General features: G+C 30.9%; 2 protein-coding genes across 3 annotated transcripts in view; one reads left to right on the forward strand and one right to left on the reverse strand.

Moving 5' to 3' along the window:
* Positions 1-3,324: 3,324 nt before the first annotated feature.
* Positions 3,325-9,556, reverse strand: LOC108908433 (zinc finger CW-type PWWP domain protein 1-like). Its single transcript, XM_018712472.1, has 4 exons — positions 9,533-9,556; positions 7,261-8,108; positions 6,720-7,116; positions 3,325-3,696 (listed from the first exon to the last, which is right to left on the reverse strand). Exons 1-4 carry the CDS (start codon positions 9,554-9,556, stop codon positions 3,325-3,327), a joined length of 1,641 nt encoding a protein of 546 aa, XP_018567988.1.
* Positions 8,963-20,703, forward strand: part of LOC108908463 (probable RNA methyltransferase bin3) — a 107,824-nt gene continuing 96,083 nt past the window's right edge. For both annotated transcript variants that reach the window (XM_018712504.2, XM_018712514.2), the window contains exon 1: positions 8,963-9,076. The gene's annotated coding sequence lies outside the window, so the exon portion shown is untranslated. The remainder of the gene's footprint in view (positions 9,077-20,703) is intronic.

Raw genomic sequence — 20,703 nt, forward strand, 5'->3', positions numbered from 1 at the left:
ATTCTAAATGCAATTTAGAATAGTTAGTTCTAAATGCAATTTAGAATTGTTAGATTTAGATTTGAGGGACCCCAGTTTCCAGAACTAAAATAAATTTCTTCATTTTGAGGATGTTGGCAGCGGGAGTGTTAAATGGCACACCATGTATACAATGTAATTTGGTAGATATTATAGGGGCACGGGAAAAAGAAATCTTCAAACATTACGTTCCCTATATCAGTGGTGTATTGGGGAATTCAGCAAAAACCACTGAATTTTTGAATGATATGTCGATTTTGTACGAAAAATGCCTCGTTAATTTCTCTTGAAATTACTAGATATCGAGTAAAAAGAGGATTCAGTTTGCAGTTCCGGAAAAAATAGGAGCTTTAACTAACAAATTCTTTGTTTCTCTGAAAATCATTTTAGCAACTATATCATTTTTTTTTTTAATGAATTAACTTTTACAAAATATTTAAAGTATGATGATTTTTGGGTTGTTATCCCACAGTGTGACAAATTCAGTCATGCTGAAGATGCCGACAGAGAACAGTGAAACCTTCAGAAGCATTAGATGTGACCATTTACATAGGTCACTATGAAACCTCTCAAAAAGTCACCATTGTCTGAGGAGCTGTTCCATTGTAGCGGCTTTAGAACCAATAAGAACCAAAATGAACATCAGAGCGGGCCTAGGGATTTTAATAGCGGATCCACCCCCACAGAGCTTAGCCCGAGAACAACAAAGGCGGGTCAAAGATTCCTAGCTAAATCTAAGGACCTGAAAGGTAACTCTGAATTTCCGAAAAATCATCGTACTTTAAATATCAGCACTAGTCGTGATAGCTTTAAAACTTTAAGTGGGGGTCCGGTTTTAGAGGTAACACTACAAGTTCCCCTGAATACGAATCTGAAACTCTTTTTTTTATAATCAAATAAATATAATTAGTTCTTTAAAATGCACTTTAATACTTGTGTACGCCACCACTGTAATGTAATATTCATGTATTACAAATATATGAATTGTAGGCAGCCTACAGTGCATGTGAAGAGAGATAGTGTGGGTCAACGGTGACGACTGACGAAGCGAAGGGTGTCAGTTGTTGTTCCGCATTTGGAAACCTAGATGTACTGTGAATTTAAATGTTTTTCATCGCTGGAAGCCATCGACAGACTGTCTATTTTTGTGTATTTCCTTTATTGTTACTGATTACTGCTTGGGTTTTTTGCTACGTTACTTGTTAAGTACTGTTTGTGTGGTGAATACCCACTCAAAAAAGTAACTCATGGCGAGTGTTAAAAGACATCAGATAGAGGCATCCATTACTCGACAAATGATTAAAATATCGTCCAAATAATCAATATAAAAACTGTGTTCTAACAGATTTATTTATTTTATGAAAAAACGGAACAAATAAATGAAAACGATACAATTACGATTATGCTTAATTAAATAAATTTATCAAAAACAAGTCATTTTTAAAGATAAACATATACAGGGTGGTCGGTAACGAATAGGCCATATTTCAAGAATAGCTTCCTTGATTGAAAATAAACCGATTTAGATCAAGTTACCTTGGTGCAATGGTACCTCCTTAAAACGTTACGAATTTTCAAAAAAGTTTGTTTTTTTTAATTTTTTTTATATACGGTAATTGTCAGTTTTTACGATATTTCAACGAAATTTGATATGAGAATGTTTTTGAATTAGTTGCAGAAGAACAATAATCTAAACCATAGAGGTGGTTAAAAAATTAGACAGTATTTTGTTTTTGCCATATTATTATTTTGTACAAATTTTAGAGTAGATGTTTTTATATCTCTTTATTTAATGTAAAAAAAAGGATATACTTGTCACATATGGCTAAATCGCACCATTCTAGAAGAAAATGGTTTTCCATTTTTTTCTGACACTTCGAAGAATTCTAGTTTAACCAAACTTCTTTTTTTTGCTAAATTTGTGTTACATCAAATGTTTTTTAAGATTCAGACCAAGTTACAGTTATTTAATGAGATATAGCCCTTTGATTGTAGTTCCAAGAAACAATAAGCAACTATATTTCAGTAGGCACTGGACAGAGGTAAATTGAATCAAATGGTAAAAGAAGAACAAAGACATAAAAAGTGACTACAAAGAAAGCCTTTTTTCCGCCTGTTTTTGAGATTTTGACAGAGGCGACAGGGAAAATCCTTAAAAATATTCTAAAAATATCCAAATACTCTTCATGAAAAATGAAAATGAGCATCACTTTCAGTTTTTCGAAAATTTTTCATTTTGGGGGTATTTTCCTTCGGATCAAAATAAATAAATAAATAAATAACCTTTATTTTCCTTAAAGACTTTACAATAAAGTATGGGAATAGTCAATAATACAAAAAAAGGAAGATAAAAGCCACAAATTATTATATTATTAACAGTTCAATTATCACGTATAAAAGAAAAAGAAAAAAATTGCAACTTTTATTATATTTTTTGCATTTTTAGGCACATAGGGGATATTAAGGGTAGATTTTCAGTCCCGACAAGACCGTATCAAATACGAAATTAAATATTTTCACGTTTATAATATTATTTTGATAACAACATAGAAATATTTGGGGTTTTACAACAACGAGTTTTTGGATATTTTTAGAATATATTTAGGATTTTTCCTGTCGCCTCTGTCAAAGTCTCAAAAACAGGTGGATTTTGCGGTCAATCTTTAGCCAAAGGACGAAGTTTAATCAGAGCAAAATAGTACGCTCTTGTAATTGATAGGGTACAGTCGAAAACTGAAATCCATTTTTTTAAATGCTACATTTTAGCGACAAGATTACAATTAATACAATAAGTAAAGAAATATTTCATAAAACACCTGTAAATTCTCAAAATTCCTACGAAAAAAAATGAAAAACAAAAAATAAACCTATGCTTATCTTTGTCTACCTCAGAAATTTCCTTATACCTTTCAATGAATTGCCCTAAAAATCACTTATCTTAAAATAAAAAATTACAAAAAACAAAATAAAAATTAAAACTTGAAACGTTTTAAGGAAACAAATTGTACAAAAGCAACTTGATCTAAATGATTTTCATACAGGGAAACTAATCTCGAAGTAAGGCACATTCATTTCCGAACACCCCGTAGAATGGAAAATTATCAAAAACTTTTGGGATCTTAATTTTTACAGAAAAAAAAAAAAACTAAAATTAAACTCGACCAAATTACTACGTTCTTGCTTGAGAACTAATTTGAAACGGAACTTAATTTAGCAATTTAACTAACTGAACTTTATTTTATCGTCTCAAAAAATAAAAACTAAACTCTGAATATTAAAAACGAATGACATCGATTTCAAAACAGCCTAGTCAAGCAAATTAAAAGATATGTCGGACATATTTATGCTGTCCAAAAGCACAGACATGTCTTCAACAAAAGGTGACACCTCCCTACGCTTCTCGTCTAGGATTTCCTTGTTTTTGGTATTTTTGTTACGCTTTACCGGTTTTCTGTATCGTTTCAAAAAACCGTACGTTTTCAATCTGTCGATCAAGGGCATATCTGCCGCATCCATGGCTTGTTTCATGGCCATGTTCATTCTAGATTTGTATTGGTGCTTTGCGGGTAACTGAAACTCGGGCCTTTTTAGGTTCTTCGTGAAAGGCTGTATCTTTTCCGTTTTTATCCATGCTCTGGTAACTCCCGTAGAATCGAAAAATGTGACATGGTAGAAGGTCTGCAAGAAAATTATTAAAAAATGCATTTCTCAATTAACAATGTGAAAAAACAGGCTTGATGCCAACAAAATTTTCTTTAAATATATGTAGAGATAATTCAACTTCAAGATTCACAACTGAAATTTAAAAAATTTTCCTTAAATTACTTGCCTCTCCTTCTGGATGGCGTACATTTAAGTAACCTTTTAGTAAATGTTTATGCATGGATCAGAGCTGGGCAAAATACTTTCAAAATGTATTTAAAATACAAATTACGAAATACTAGTACGAAAGTATTTTAAAATACTTAAGAACAAAACACAATGGCAAAGTATTTTAAATATAAATTACTTAGTATTTAAAATAGTATTTTAAGTATGTTAAATATTAAATACATATATTGAAAATATTCATTAACAGTATTTAAAATATTTTTGTGAAATATTAAATCTGAAACTGTTAAGATGTGACTTAAATCATCAAAAAAGTAAAAAAAAAATAGACGAGTCTGGAAACAATTATTTTCATTTAGATTAGCAGAATATTTAATTCACTCAAAATTTTTTATTAGCTTTTCATAGAATAGCCCATTATAGTCTAATTAAATGGGCCTTTAAATCGCAAATGTTGGTCAACTTGCCTGAATTTTTTATATAAGTTAGTTTGAGGTGTATAATAATAAGGGACAGCAATTTCTTTTCAACCTCCGGCCAGGGGTGAGTTAGAAAAAATGTTTCTTATAAAAGTTGTAGAGCATAAAATTCTACATAGAAATGGTCCATTGACTTTTTCTTGTACTATTAAAATTAACAGAGTTAGGGAGACTAGAAGTTAAGAGACGATTTCAGAAATTTAAAAAATCATAAGCAAAAAAATTAATGAATTTTATAATTTTTTTAAATCTACTCTAAAAAATGTAAACTATTTTTTCAGAGAAGTAGATTGGTATATTTTTTAATTTTTAATAAAAAAATTATAACAATTTCACAAAGCGAACGTGATTTTTTCAGAGAAATAGATATACAGGGTGATTCAGAACTTATCCAAAAAAAATTCTGGATGTACAGGGGACCCTTACAAATACAATTTTGTAAAGAAAAAATCAAAAAGCGCAGTTCGAATATGATTTAAAAATACACTTCTGCACGGCACTGGAAACCGGTCCACTGTAAAACCTGACCTCGCGCAATGTGACCGGCATGGGGGTGTGATAAAAACGGACAAAAACTTTCGCAAAGAAAGAAATAAATCGAATTTTATAGCATCTATTTTATATCGGCAAATTTAAATGCTTTTGCCTTTATTAATTCATAAAATTAATTTGTGTTTTTAAATAATAAAATCATTTGACATACCCGATGTTACGACAACAATTGTTCAAAATTTTATCCACCAACGTGTAAACATATTTGGGTCCGTCTTTACTCACTTTCTACGAACTAACACAAATGTTGTTTTGCTTCACCATAACACAAATACTTCACCATAATACCAATGTTGTCTTGATTCACCATAAATTAAAACGATATCCATCAACTCCGAATTGCTATACATGAAAACCATTTTAGACACTAACTACTAAAAAACTGTTGTAAACACCACAGATAAGAGGTAAACACTCTCGCAACGACGGATTTCAGTATTCGGAGTCGCTAAGGCCACGTGGCTCTCCACGCGTATTGCGAGTGACGCTAGAGACTACAGTTGTCCAGCTACGTAGTGGTTGAATGTACTATAAATTCAGGCAAGTTGAACAAAATTGCGATTTAAAGGCCAATTTAATTGGACTAATCAATAAGTTAATTTTAAATTTTGATGATTGACTACTGACTTGACTAGTGACCTAAATGGTAGTAGAAAGAATAGGAATAACGTAATGCACATTGCAGAATGCAGAGTAAAATGTGCTAACTCCAGGAGTGCAGGTGCATAATTTTTCTTAGTAGGTATTTTGGGTATTTTAAATAGTTCGAGTAATTTAAATACTCAAGAGTATTTAAATTACTTTTAGAATACTTTAAATACTTTCTTAAAATACAAAATACTTTATTAAAGTATTTGAAATGCAAAATATTTTTAGGGTTATAACAAAAGTATTTTAATTACAAAATACTATTTTATATTTAAAATACTATTTGGTATTTGTTTTGTCAAAATACTCCCAGCTCTGTTCCCGTTAAGTGGATAGCCCATGGAGGATCAGCATCTTGGCCTGCTCGGTCACCAGACTTAAGTTCACTTAATTGCTATTTTTGGAGAGAACTACAGAGCTTTGCATACATATGTATTAATAATGAGGAGACATATTTAAACAGAATTCAAGAAAGAAAGGCTAAAATGTATGTAGAAGCAAGAGGAGTAAATTTTGAATAGTTTTTTTTTCGATAAACGAAATGTAGCAGTGTGATTTAGTTTTGTCCTGACAATTTCCTTCACAAATAATTGTTTCAAAGATGCCATCTCCGAAATTTGATAAGCTTCTTTAAAGTTATTGTAAATTTTACTACTTTTGATTTTTGTAAAAACAATTTGTCGGCAATCTTGAAAACGGTTAGTTTCTATCGAAATAAGACGAACATACCATTTTTGTGTATTTTGACTTTTTCTTTCAGAAAATAATATCGTTGATGTGAAAAAGTAGCACGTCTTCAAACAAAACAGCTCACAGCTCAAAACTGATTGTGAGAAATTAAACTCGAAGATTCTTACACGCATTTCTAAATAATTGATACTCAGTTAACATGACTTACAATTTAAAACAAGCATTTTTGTGGTTTATAATTGTACTCTCCCCAACAATGCAACCCTTATGGGTTTAAAATTCAAAATTTTGGAATAAAGTTGGAAAAGTCCACATACAAAAAAGCTAAAGCCAAATTTAATCACAATTTGCCCAGTTTGGGATGCTTCTAATTAAAATTTGAGTTTAAAACCACCAGTTCGTTTCAAATTTTAGTTTTATCTTGGGAACAATTTTGGAGATCCGAGGAAAAAATATTTTGGGGGCTGTAGCCCTACATCCTGTATAACTAAAAAAAATTACCGGTGACATTGAATTGCCCTCCAACCAAAAATATGTCTCGGTGTCAACATCGTCCTCAACCATAGCTGGCCACCAAGGGTAACCGTCCATTTTAACAAAGACAATGCTGCCAGCATTATACAGATTGTCTATTAGAAAATCGCGGTTTTCTTCGACATGTTCCGGATCTGAACATTTATTGTGTTTCTCGTCCGGGTTCATGTAGCAAAACCATGTTTCGGGAAGATCCAGAGGATCGATTACATGAGGTAAGTACCGTGCTTTGTTACATGTATCACATAACACGTACAACCCTACGTTCCTTTTTTCATATATCTTATTTATTTTTTCTTCTACTGTTAAGCCTGGAAATTCGTTATCGCTCAGAGATTCCTCTATTTCTTTATCCGAGTGCTTTCTGTTTTTGGGTTTTTTGTTTGTGTGTGATTGTTTTTCCATTTTCCTTTTATTTTTATTTTTAACTACTTTTTCTTTACTATCAATTTTCGGTTTGTTATTTTGAAACATAATATCATCAAAAAGTTCCTCCGATAAACTATACATAATTTTTCCCTTTTTCTTATCAACTAAGGAATTTTTCATGAAGTCTACATAAGCAGCTTTAATTTCAGCACTGTTCAATATTTCTTGAGAAAATGAGCCTTCAGTATCAAAAGACAACCTTCTGATTTTACTTGTCTGTTCACTTTCGTCTTTCTTTCCTTTTTTTGCAGTTCGATTTGTCTTTTCACGTGAATTTTTTTTGTTCTTTGTACCACTCATAGATACCTCTATTTGTTCATTCGAGGGATTTCTACTTTTAGGTATATTCTTTGTGCGTGATTTTTTTTCTGTTTCCTTTTTATTTTTCTTCTCCGTTACTTCTTTAGGATGAATTTTCAAATTGTCAGTTTGAAATCCTTCCACTATATCAAAAAGCTCCTCTGACGAACTATATATAATTGCACGCTTTTTCTTATTTTTCTTATCGGCTAATGAATTATTCATGAATTCTACATACGCAGTCTTAATCTCATCTTTGTTCAATACCTCTTGAGAAACTGAACTTTCGGTTTCAAAAGATAACGTTCTCATTTTATTTCCGTGTTCACTTTTGTTTTTCTTTTTTGTGGCTGTATTTTCCTTTTCCTGAGAATTTTCTCTATTTTCATCCGTTTGGCTGCAGATTTCTTTGGGAGAGGATGACCAATTCTCATTTTTTTCTTGTGAAAGTCTATTGGCAAAGGCACGATTTACTATTTTTATTTCAGGCTCGTTTATTTTGTTGCCGATTATATTTTTTACTTTAGTTAGGTCTGCATAAGGAATTTTGAAAGCATTTTTGTGCTGGGACAGATTTCCTTTGGATGATTTCTTAAGCAATGGCATTTCGCTCAAGTCGGAAAATTCCTGCAATATTCAAATATAAAAAATATATTTTTTCTACCGTATAAAAGTAATCTAACAAACATGTACAGGAATACATACCAGTCGATATTAATTTAGTAATATGTAACTATAAAAGAAAGAAACGATAATTGATGATCTTTAACAAATACAACAATGCAAAAACATGCGAAAAACTGAAACAAAAGCCTTCCACATTCCTTAAATTTTAGACCAATAAAATTTCGTTTCATAGACTGATCCAGTAAAAAATTGTGGAACGTTTTTATTTTAAATAGCGCTAAATTTAAAATGCCTATTATATCGTTATAAACTACAAACACACATTTCCTTAAGCAATAAACCTATAACTTATTTATTTATCGGTAAGTTAACTAGGCAGGAGGTACCTAATTCAAGTGATCACTGATCAGTCATGAGATGTCTATAATTAAATAATAAAAAAGTGGAAACTTGTGATTGAAAAACCAGTTATCGTTACCGACATGGCTCCTTCTAAAATATATTTCAGATACGCCATTGCCATTTGTAAAATTAAATAGATAAAAGGTAATAGAATAGGTAGGCAGTTAATACGGGTATGAACATTAAAGGCATGTACAAATCGTGAAACTTGTGTAACTCCTAAATGGATAAAGAGTATTATAAAACAGTTGGTATTAACTGAGAACGAAAAACAAAAATGATCTAAAATAAACGGTGTATTAATCAAACCGAAAATTAAAATTGATTAAAATTATTGTGATTCAGATAAATCACAATTGCATCGGTCGAAGTCGGCACCGATTCGGGGAAAGTCGTTTTAGATATTAAAATGGAGTCTAGTTTACAAGCACAACGACTTGTAGTCGTTCTGACTGTGTGTTCTTAATCAGTTATACGAGTGTTCGGTAAACTGTGTCAGTATGTAAAGAAAAGTGCCCCAGTGGAAGTACAGAATTGTGTAGGAAGCATTGCAGAATCGGTAAAAGGTAAAATTTTTGACATTTATGTAAATCTAAACAACAAAAATGAATTTAATCGGGCTCACGGCCAGGTCTCCGCAGTGGCATACATGTTTGATGTAGTACTGCGCATGCGTTGCGCAATATTTTTTGCGGGAAGCTAAATTTTATTTTTAAAATTTACTTTTATCTTACATTTGATTGTGTTATAAATGTCCAGGTTTAAAATTATTGTTCACAATTTTCAAGTTTTATCTTCCAAAATACAAACTGGTATTCTGAGACGAATTTATGTAAGGAATGTTATTTTTTTTTTATTATAATTTATTCTGTACCTAATTGACTAGTATTTATACGACGTAGTATCATCAACTTAAAATTTGGGTGTATTTTATTAACATTACTTAATACGTTTACAGTACGTACTTTACGTACTTTGTAAATAAATGTTACGCACGTTATTTTTCTTAATTATATACTTACCTTCTTATCAGTCTCATAATACATAATTTTTACATGAAAATAGGCATAATCTTATAACATAAACTAAATTTAGGATTTCTTGAATCATTGTTTACATTATTATACAATACTTGTTATCATTTTGCCGATTTTTATATATTTACCTAATAATTTTAATCCCGGTATCTATTAATCGAAATCTGTAATAACCAAAAAGGTTGTGATGTTTTATTATTATTTTGCGTGGGGATACGTATCTAATATTGTAAATACTAGAACTGTGTAAGATTTATAATAGCGCTTCTAATACGAATACTTAACGCAAGTTTTTTTTTCTGTAAATATATGCATATAGCTAAGTAGGTATTTCTCAAATTTCATGCCACAAATAAAGTTATTTATTTGTGGAAGACTGTAATTTCTTGCCACTAAATTTTCACCTTGCCGTTATGATCATAATTTTCAAAACTAGCAAACTAATTTTTCCATTTAAAAGCGGCAAGCCGACACTGATTTTAGGTAGACAAGGAATCTGGAACTAAAGGTCCCATTTGTAAAACTTTAACATTTTATTGATAAACATTTATAAACCTTTTTGAAGAATAGTGATAAAAATGTTTTGGGGATAAATTCTGGAAGGGACCTCGAAAAGAATCTTATTCAAGTTCCTATATTATTTTTTATTGCATTTCAATTGAAAATGCATAGGGGTAAGTATTGTCGTAACGTTGTTTAATAGAGGAAGTTTTGAGATGAAATTTTGGAATACTTTTTATCAAGCTTATCAATGATAACATCAACGGTAAGTGCGGTAGTGTAAGATTATCCACGTGGTTGAAAATACTTTATTTCATTTCAAAAATTATAAACGTTTACGGGAAACCACAATTTTCATATTCCCAGTTGTTACGAAGTCCGTATAAGCTCCATCGTTCTTTAGTGAGTTTGCACATTTTTTTTTAAATCATAATGTGCTACCGCTTCCGTTCTTCGCTATAATGTTTAATTTAAATTTTAAAATCTATTAAAGGCGTCGCTAGGTATGGTTGAAATATAAATACATATACATGGTGTGCTATATTCCCACCGATTTTTTCTTAGAAATTAAGATATATTTTTAATCTACCTTAGCCAGAGACGGAGCAAAGGGTTAGATGTGGGGCATAAACATATTTTTTCTTATCTTTATATGCAAAGAAACTTTTTGATCCCGGGAAAAAACAAATTTGGTTGCATCTTACAATAGAGAGTAAATTTTAGACAAGTTTTTCGCTATTCAGTTATTCCGTAAAATCAGTCGTTTGTCAGATATTGGCAATTTTGTATATTGCGTTTACATAAAAAGTCGTAAGAATGATTACTTTTTTAACAGCTAATGGAGAAGATTTTTCGTCACTCTGAATATCATTCAAACATTACATGAATACAAACTTTCCATTTGTTGCATATTAGTGATAACAAATAAAGAAATACGTGTATTTTTATCAGTTTGATATTTTTCCATACAAAGTTGCGTTAAAAAAATTAACAACCCCTTGTAATACAATGAACAAAACGACATACATTGGAGAATTGTTTGAGATTGTATTAGTTTCGACATTATTTTTAAAAACAATAATTTGTAGGGTATTTCATTTAAAATCAAAATTTAATTTTCTTTCTTTTTTTGAACATTGAAAAATACGTATTTTGGTACTAGGTATAACTTTGTCTATAATAATGGAGATAAAAAAATATTTTTATGCCCTTTACAGACCTTTGTCGGTCTTGTATTTTTTACCACCAGTGGAAACGTTAAGTGATAAACTCTGTAAATATTTTTTCAATATGCATTTATTTTTGAGTTTTTAATTTAAATTTTTAAATTTAAAATTAGTTTTCAAAATTTGCTTTATCACGCAGTCGAATGAATAGAAAATAACCCCAAAATTACTTCATTTCGGTTTAGATATTACGTTGTAGTTGTAAGTTTTCTGACGACTTTCATTAATTTATATTTGGCAACACTGCATAGCCAACAGAACGTGTTCGGATAGTAAACTAATATTTCTTAAATACCTAGTTAATGTACAATTGTACAATGACAAACGCACTCCACTGCGTTCTTATTGACATTCAGCAATTAAAATAATTACCCGGTAATTCATTACAGGTATTATAGATTATTAACATATAGGTACAGATTCTTTCGCGAATTATCTGCAATCAGGGATTTTTTTTCATCGAGTCATGTCACAAATACGAGTGACCCGAATTCGCAGGTAATTTATCGTCTGGACAGTGCATTTGTACTACAAATATGTCATATAGATTTAATTATGTTCGTTCTATTACAAGAGTTATTAATAAATTACAATGACGAGACGTGTCGTGTAATAATAATAGCTCGACTAATACGTACAATTCTGTTCCAAATTTGAAACTTACCTAAGAACATTTGGTGTAAGGATAAGGACTAGTGTATTTTAGGAGATGCACTGCGTGTGAATGCAATTAATATGCTAGTTTCAGCGGCACGCCAAGCAGTGGCGTATCATATGGTAAGGCAATAACTTGTGGCGGATATTAATTGTCGAATTTCAACTTTGTTTCCACTATCGTAGAAAAATGTTTAGACATTCTGTTATTTGTATATTACTAAAAATTACTACAAGTAACTTGAATTAGTATTAATTAAGCGCCGCGAAAATTTTGCGCCAAATTTGTATGCATCTACAATTTTAAAATTTATGTCCTTCACGTTGTTGCCATGTCTCTTTATACCTTAAATTTTTATATCACTTTAAAATCTATCAGGTTTAATTTTTTTTAATAACAATACCCAATGAAGTTATATTTCTATTTTTATGAAATAAATTAAGTTCCTATAAGGAAGCACTTTGTTAATTATGTAGACAATATTTAATAATACATTTTCATCAAATATTTTGCGTATTCAGGATGTTTTCGACACAGATGATTTCATTTTTTAAAGGTTTTAACTTTAATGATATTTCTGGGGCCGATTCTGTAATTATTAATCATACACTCGTACTACCGTGAGGAAAGAAATCGGCGTTTACTTTCATTTCTTCATTTTTTTGACGTTTTCATAATTGCTTTGGTTCTAAGTTTCGGTTTGAGTTATTTGTTGGTGTAATATAATCTTGTGTACATTTTGTCAGTGTTTTAACAAATGTATCGCATGAATAGTGATAGACATTTTCACCAAAATGGCGCACAGATAGGTACAATAATAGCGAACTTGAAGATATGGTTCGAAGAACGAATTTATGAGTGGGCATTGGTCTCGGTATTGGTAATGGTATTCTATTTGGAATTTCCATTGTACCACCAAATTCCAGATAAAGTGGTAGGATGTCAAGAAATCAATATGCTGGTTATCTAGGATTTGTCCTCGATCGTAAGCTTCAAGGTCAAACAAGGTCAATTTGAAAATGTTAAATAGAGCAAGCACCCTATTTTAAAGCAATCAGAATTGGCTTATCTTTATCTGTCTTGTTATTAATTGAGAACTAAAAAACTTACAACAACAGTAATAACAAAAAAAAAATCGGTAATTAATCCTAATTATGTGATCTGCGAACCCTCCACGTAGCCACGCCTCTGGTGGCTTGATTAAATTCCAATTTCACTCGACCGAGGTATTTATGTGATAAATATTTGAGATAAGGAAATCAATTCGTTTATTAGATGTATGTCCAAATAAAAAATTAAGAATATGGGGCAGCTTGAGATACAGGGTGAAGGCAAGATAGACAATGTTCTAAGAAAAAAAGTTCATATACAGTTGGGAAAACGATATATTTGGGAAATAAAAAAAACATTTATTCAAGTATTTTTTAATGTTTAGCGAAAACTGATGAAATTTAGGCCAATGGCTCAACTAATTATATGCTTAAATTTGCTGATTTGTTTTACAACTATGTCAGCCAGTGACGGAGATACTAGGGGGCACTATTGTTAAGAACCCTAGAACCTCGACGCCACTGAGTATATGAACACTGGCTAAGTGCATTTAATTCTGTTTGGCATTTCCAACGAAAAAGAAATATTCCACTTTATTCGTAAAAATAAGCCACCTTTGAGAATGTAATGTTTTGAAATTTAAAATAAACTTTGACATAGCCGAATAAATCGAAAATACCTTCGTTAAAATCTATTCGTTGGACAAAAAATTTACAAGCATTTTTTGTTAGAAATACAATTTTAAACACAGTGTAATTGTCAAAGTCCAAAACGACCATTGGCGTAGCAACTTTTAATTTTCTGAGGGGCAGTATCCCCCTATTATTATTAACTATTAAATATTACATCGTATTTAAAACTGTACTTCCAATAAAAATGCCCGTAATTTTTTTTGTGAAACTTACAGGCTTTGATTTAGATTAGAACTGTAAATAGAAGATATACTTGTATTAGAAATATCAACCGGTAAACCGGTCGACTTGAATTCAAAGCACTTAATCAATTTTAGAAACACCCACGTGCTTCGAAATTTTAAAGTTCTTAATATAGTGTTTTCCAACATCTCCGCTACTGGTTGTCAATCAATGAATATTTGCCCATAATTAGTAACGTCACTGGACCAAGTTTCATGAATCTACTTGAATCGTCAATTTTAGTGATTGTTAGTGACTGTAGTTAGTAATGACTAATTCCAGTCACTAAAATTTTGATAGAAAGTTAATTAGAGTTTAAAATATTACTAAGAATGTATGCGTTATTTATGAGACATCCATTAATAAGTTTTGGCATAAGCCTACTTTTAAAAAAAGTCACTTATTTTATTCACCGTAATATTGTAAGAGTTTAATTAAAAATCTTTTTTCTCGAAAAACGTCCACATTAAGAAGTTCTAATAAGGGTACATTCGTTTTAGAAAATAAAATTGTACATTAGAAATTGGACCCCGAATGGTAAAAAACCTAACCTTAAAAAAATTACAACTTAAAATGTGATACGAATGTAGCATAACTAGCGCCCTCTATGAAATATACAAAAAATAATTAGACCAGCGTATTTGGCGCTCTTAAAAACCCCGGAATACCAAATTTCATAAAAATATTTCGCACGGTTTGGAAATCTTCGTAAAAATTCTATTTAAAAAAATTTGTTTTGTCGCTCTGTATCTAAAAAACAAGAGGAGATAGACATATAGTGCATAAGACAAAAATTCTTATTTTCTGTCGTACTGTCACCCTCTGAATTTACGGGAGGTCTTTCTAAAACACCCTGTGTATCTCAGAATGTACACAGTAGAATGCTGTCATTTTTGGCCAAAAAGCAAGGGGTTACGACGTAGTTTTTATATATGCAACTCCACTTCTTATTTGTGGAAGGGCGAAATGGGCGTTGACTATTAGACGCCTTCATTATAGCCATCCTTGTCTATCACATGGATTTCTATGGCTTACTTTATCGCTCTCACGTAACTTCTGATAGATCATCGGTACTTTCCTACACTGTATAATGAGGCAACAGTCATGAGATCAAAATCAACAAAAAAGGGCTCTGCAAGATCTAGTACTTGGAACACCGGCAATTGTTCTAATCACACGTTTTTGTGAAACAAAAACAGCCTGCGATAAGGTGGAGTCACCCCATAAACAAATTCCATGTCGTATTCGAGATTCTATTTGAGCATAATATACGTTCATTAACTGATGTTTAGTTAGGACGTCTTTAATGTTTTTAAAAAGAAAATTTGTGGAGTTTAATAAACCGACTAAATTTTCACAATGTGGCTTCCAATCCATATGTTCGTCGAGTGTAATACCTAGAAATTTTACTGGTTCCGCGATACATTTGAGGTATATATCATTAATCTTTACAGATAAGGGTTCACAAATCTTTTGCCCCTTTAATCCATTTACTTAGTTTACTATGTCATAATAGTCCAGGCGGTATCTGTCTTACAAAGGGTGTACTTGGGTAAAACGCATATGATCGGAGATTTTTGCTTTAACGGCTTCTCAATAACATCAGAAATGATAATTTTTCTATGCAAATAAAAAAAAACGTGGGCTTAATTGTTATTACAAAAAAGTATAAAAAAATAACAAAAAAAAATCATTTTTTTCTTGGATTTCTCATCGACAACTTAGCAACTACTTATTCATTTTAGACAAAAATGGAAGAGGAAAAAAAGTTTTGTAATTAAATTTTGAATAAGATAGAGTTAGTTGCAGTTCGAAAAAATAATTATTGTTGTTGCAAAAATCGGAAAAATCATTTAAAAAATTGCAAAAAATGCTAGTTTATTTGTCAATTTTTTTCAGACACTTGAATAATACCTAGGATCTTCATACTTTTCCCAATTAAACTTCTTAGTGCATAGAATCATCACACCAAATTTCATCCAATTCGGTTCGATAGTTTTTACATAATAATTGTTTAATTTTTTTTATTTTTTTTAAATTAAAAAATTTTCAAAATCAAATTTCTAAAAATCTAAAGCCTTTGAATACTTGAAAATTTCACCACAAAAAGAAGAGCTCTCAAGCTTTAAAATGCTTTTTGAAAAATTCAAATCGGACGATTAGGAGAGCCGTGGTGATTGTTTAAACATTTTCGCAATTTTCAGGCTTATAAACAATTGCAATAATTTAATGTTCTTTTCAAATTTTTGGTAACACTAGTAAGTTTGTTTAAATATTATAAAATTGTTTAAACAATAATTATTTAAATAAACAACTGAAAATTGGTATTAATTTTTACTTGTACGATAAATTTCTAAGTCTTTCAAAAATTATTACTCATAAATTGTGAATAATTATAATTTTAATTTTTTCCTTTACTTTTAAAATATTTATCTAAAATTTATTTTTTATTTATAAAAAAAGTATAAGAATCTTTTGGATACTTAATTAATACCAACAACATGGTGCAACATGCAAAAATTTTGGTTGTGAAAATTAACAGTAAATAAATAAACATAATAAATTACTCATTTTTTAAAGTAACTGTTTATCGGCATGTTAAAAGTCCAATAATTAATAATAAAATGTAGTTGAAAATATGATAATTGAATTTTTTAGTTGCGAGACATCGATTTAAAAAAAAATCATCGAAATTGGTCCATTAGACGCTGAGATTAGTGAAATTTTTCCAAGTGTCGCAATTTTGAACTCGAGAATTCAGATCGGAGTAGCTGTGTGTTTACTCCCCCCACCACTGATACCTCATTGATTTCACGCGGTCTTGAGTGACATTTTAAATGGGACGCCCGTAATTGCAAATTTTGAAAATTTATATCTGGAAAGTACTCGGAATAACAAACCTATTGGTTTAAAAAACAGCCCTTATAGTTTTGCTGTAAATAAGGATTAACTTTAACGGGCTATAACTCCGAAAATAATGGGCGGATCTTCAGGTTTTTTTTAAATGCTCGCCTTTTCGAGTACTTTCAAACCATATTTTAAAATAAAAAAAAATTGAAAAAACATTAACTTATTGCAATTGTTTATAAGCTTGAAAATTGCGAAAATGTTTAAACAATCACCACGGCTCACCTAATCGTTCGATTTGAATTTTTCAAAAAGCATTTTAAAGCTTGAGAGCTCTTCTTTTTGTGGTGAAATTGTCAAGTATTCAAAGGCTTTAGATGTTTAGAAATTTGATTTTGAAAATTTTTTAATTTAAAAAAAATAAAAAAAATTAAACAATTATTATGTAAAAACTATCGAACCGAATTTGATGAAATTTGGTGTGATGATTCTATGCACTAAGAAGTTTAATTGGGAAAAGTATGAAGATCCTAGGTATTATTCAAGTGTCTGAAAAAAATTTACAAATAAACTAGCATTTTTTGCAATTTTTTAAATTATTTTTCCGATTTTTGCAACAACAATAATTATTTTTTCGAATTGCAACTAACTCTATCTTGATCAAAATTTAATTACAAAACTTTTTTTCCTCTTCCATTTTTGTCTAAAACGAATAGTTGCTAAATTGTCGAAGAGAAATCCAAGAAAAAAATGAATTTTTTTGCTATTTTTTTATACTTTTTTGCAATAACAATTAAGTCCACGTTTTTTTTTATTTGCGTAGAAATATTATCATTTCTGATGTTATTTAGAAGCCGTTAAAGCAAAAATCTCCGATCATATGCGTTTTACCCAACCCGAAACAAGTACCGCCTGGACTATAAAGTGACATTTGAAAAAAACGATATTTTTTTGCCAACTTTCATGCCATCTTGTTGATAAACGAAGCCATTTAGGAAAGGGGTAAGTTAATTCTGTTTATTTTGATCGCAGGAAACAGTGGTAGCTCCATGTAACGAAATATTGGGACACCCTGTATCTGTTTCAAAATCGCAAGAAATTTCCTGATAACCATTGGCCTTTACCTTTTTTTTCCTAGATAGAACTGTAAAAAAAGTTAATGGGAGGAAGAATGTTATGTAAATGATCCTGTACATTATTATTATTGGAGTTTTCTCACTCCATTTTTAATCTGATCTACCATGATGTACGTCACGTTTATTTTAGATTATTTAGTCACATTATATCTACGTAGTGGGTAGGCACGGCCATTCCCCAGCGCAACAAATACAAATCTACGGGTCGCGCGTCTTTTGTTAACGAGTCGCCCTAGTGCGTCTATTCTTAGAGTGCATCTTTTTATCTAAATAAATATAAACGGATCGGTGTGTGAGATGTAGCCGTGTCTAAAGAAGCGCAGGCGGGCCTCGGGCAATCGTATCTCGTTGCACATACAGAGTGCTGGTTTAATAGTCTGCCGGAGCATTAGTCATCGGTCCATTCCCACAAACATCCACGTCTGTAAACTCGTATGTGCATGTATCTGACTCTAACGCCGATATTATGTACCTTTTTTGGAGTAGAATGATGTGCGAGGGTTGTGTAATCGGGGCATTCGTTGCTCTATCGACGGTTTTATGTTAATTCCGTTTTAATACAATGTCCCAGCTTCAGGAGGTTGCTCCATGGGCCATTTTAGGTCCCAAAGCCTTAAGACTAAATCGAGTTGGGGTTGTTTTTTTCGCCTTTTTCTTTATTAGCATTTTGCAACCCCAAAAATTAAAAAGTATTGAAATGAACCCTTTCGGCAAATGTTATTTTTTATGAAAATAGTTTTGTCTAACCAAAAATCTCATACTTAAAAATAAAACAAGAAAGTGGAAATACAAAATACATTATATCATTTTTTTTATATCCCTACAACTTCAATTTGTTTTTTCGCATCTCGAACAAAAACGAAAGAAAAAGGTGGTCAATTTTCGCTATACATACTTTTATAAAAAAAAAAAATTGGGTGAGTACACCATTTTACCTTATAGACCAGGCCGGATCTGTCGAAATATCGCACTTCTTGGATGTAAGAGGGGTAGGGTTGCCAGATCTCCGGGTTTTAGTGGTACATCTTCGGGCTCCGGGTTAACATGTCATTTCTTCGGGTTTTCTGGAAAAAAATCGTGATTTCTTCGAAAACATTTCCCAAAGGACCCCGCACAAATCTTATGGAAATTGGGTCCCGGTCAAATTCGCTGAATTTTTGATATGTGATAGAGTTCATCATACTGGTCAATTGTCTCAATGGCCACAAAGCTCAAAAATGGATAATTTGGCCGGTACAGAGCTTTAAAGCTTCGAATATCCTCCACGGATTTATGTATATGCGCAGTGTGTATAGACTTTTGAAATAGCCTATTTCATTTTTTTTATTATCTAGGTTTATATTTTTGAGGTTGCTGAATTCAGATCTGTTGTTAGATTTTCAAAATTGACAGTTGGCAGCTGTCAAATAGCTGTCAATGTGCTATAATAAAGCCAAAAACTTGTTTTTTTATGTTTTATCTTTCTATTTTTTTAGTTCGATAAGTTCAAAGACGATATCAAATCAATAACAATGACTATCGGCAGCTGTCATTTAGCTGTCAACAATTCTTCAAAGTCCGGTAATAAAGTCAAAAAATTATTTTTTGTTTATAACTTCAAGTTTTTTAGATAAGTGAATATAAATATGATATAAAATTATGTAGTCATCAGCTTACAGCTGTCAACAAGCTGTCAACTAACTGTCAAAATGCANTCAGGGAAGGGTTTTTTCAAAAAAATTTATACCAAAGACCCCTATTAATTTTCATCGGATAATCGCCCCTTGAATTTTTTCGGTGTCATTTAGATACACCCTGTATATAAACTTGGATTACATTTATCAATTTTCAATTTAGTTTTTTTTTAAATATCATAATTTTAAAGTACTCGGAAAGCCCCCCCTCCCCCACTTTTCGTGTTTTGAGTCACTTTTCGCGCGTGCGAGCGACAGCTTTTCCGCTGATTTATCTATGTTGCCGATAACTTATGGATATGAAAATTTTTTCCAGCTTCGGAAAAACGAAGCCACTGTATCAAAGATTATTGCTAAATTATTTATAAATTAACGGTAAATGCCGATAAACTTTGACCGCTTATATCTCGAGAACCAATAAACGGAATTTAACTTTTTTTTAAAAAAAAAAGAAGCGTCATTCCGAGTACTTTAAAATTATAATTTTTGAAAAAAACGAAATTGCAATTTGATAAATGTAATCTGATTGTTTAAAAATAAAAAACCCTTTGAAAGGTTGAGCGGTCTTTTCTGTATGAAAAAATTTTCAAATATGTAGATGCTTTATTTGAGGCTGTGCAAAATTTTGCAAATTCGAAAAAAATTTTTCAAAAAATTATTTTGCGAAAACTAGAACCGATTTTAATTAAATTTGGTGTGTTGTTTTATTATACAATAAAGTTTTTTTTACCAAAATTAGAATGCTCTCGGAGCAATTAAAACATTTTAAGAAAATTATGCAAATAACTTGATTTTCTTGCCTTTTTTTTCATCAGTTATTGCTATTTTGCAACAACGGCAATAAATTTAAACATTTTTAACTTACAGTATATTGTGGAAAATTCAATTTTAAAACTTTTTTCCTTTTCAATATTCTTCCAAAATACTTAGTTTCCAAGATATAAGTAAAAATCTCGAGGAAAAAAGTTTTAGAATTGAATTTTGCACAATATACTGTTAGTTAAAAATGTTTAAATTTATTACCGATGTTGCAAAATAGCAATAATTGATGGGAAAATGGCAAAAAACCACCAATGGCGTATTTTTTTTTTTGGGAAAATGGAGCGGCACCTTCAGTAGCACGCTACTGGTTAATATTACATTCAATAAAAAGT

Source organism: Anoplophora glabripennis, unplaced genomic scaffold, assembly GCF_000390285.2.
Source record: "Anoplophora glabripennis isolate ALB-LARVAE unplaced genomic scaffold, Agla_2.0 scaffold29, whole genome shotgun sequence".
Taxonomy (NCBI): domain Eukaryota; kingdom Metazoa; phylum Arthropoda; class Insecta; order Coleoptera; family Cerambycidae; genus Anoplophora; species Anoplophora glabripennis.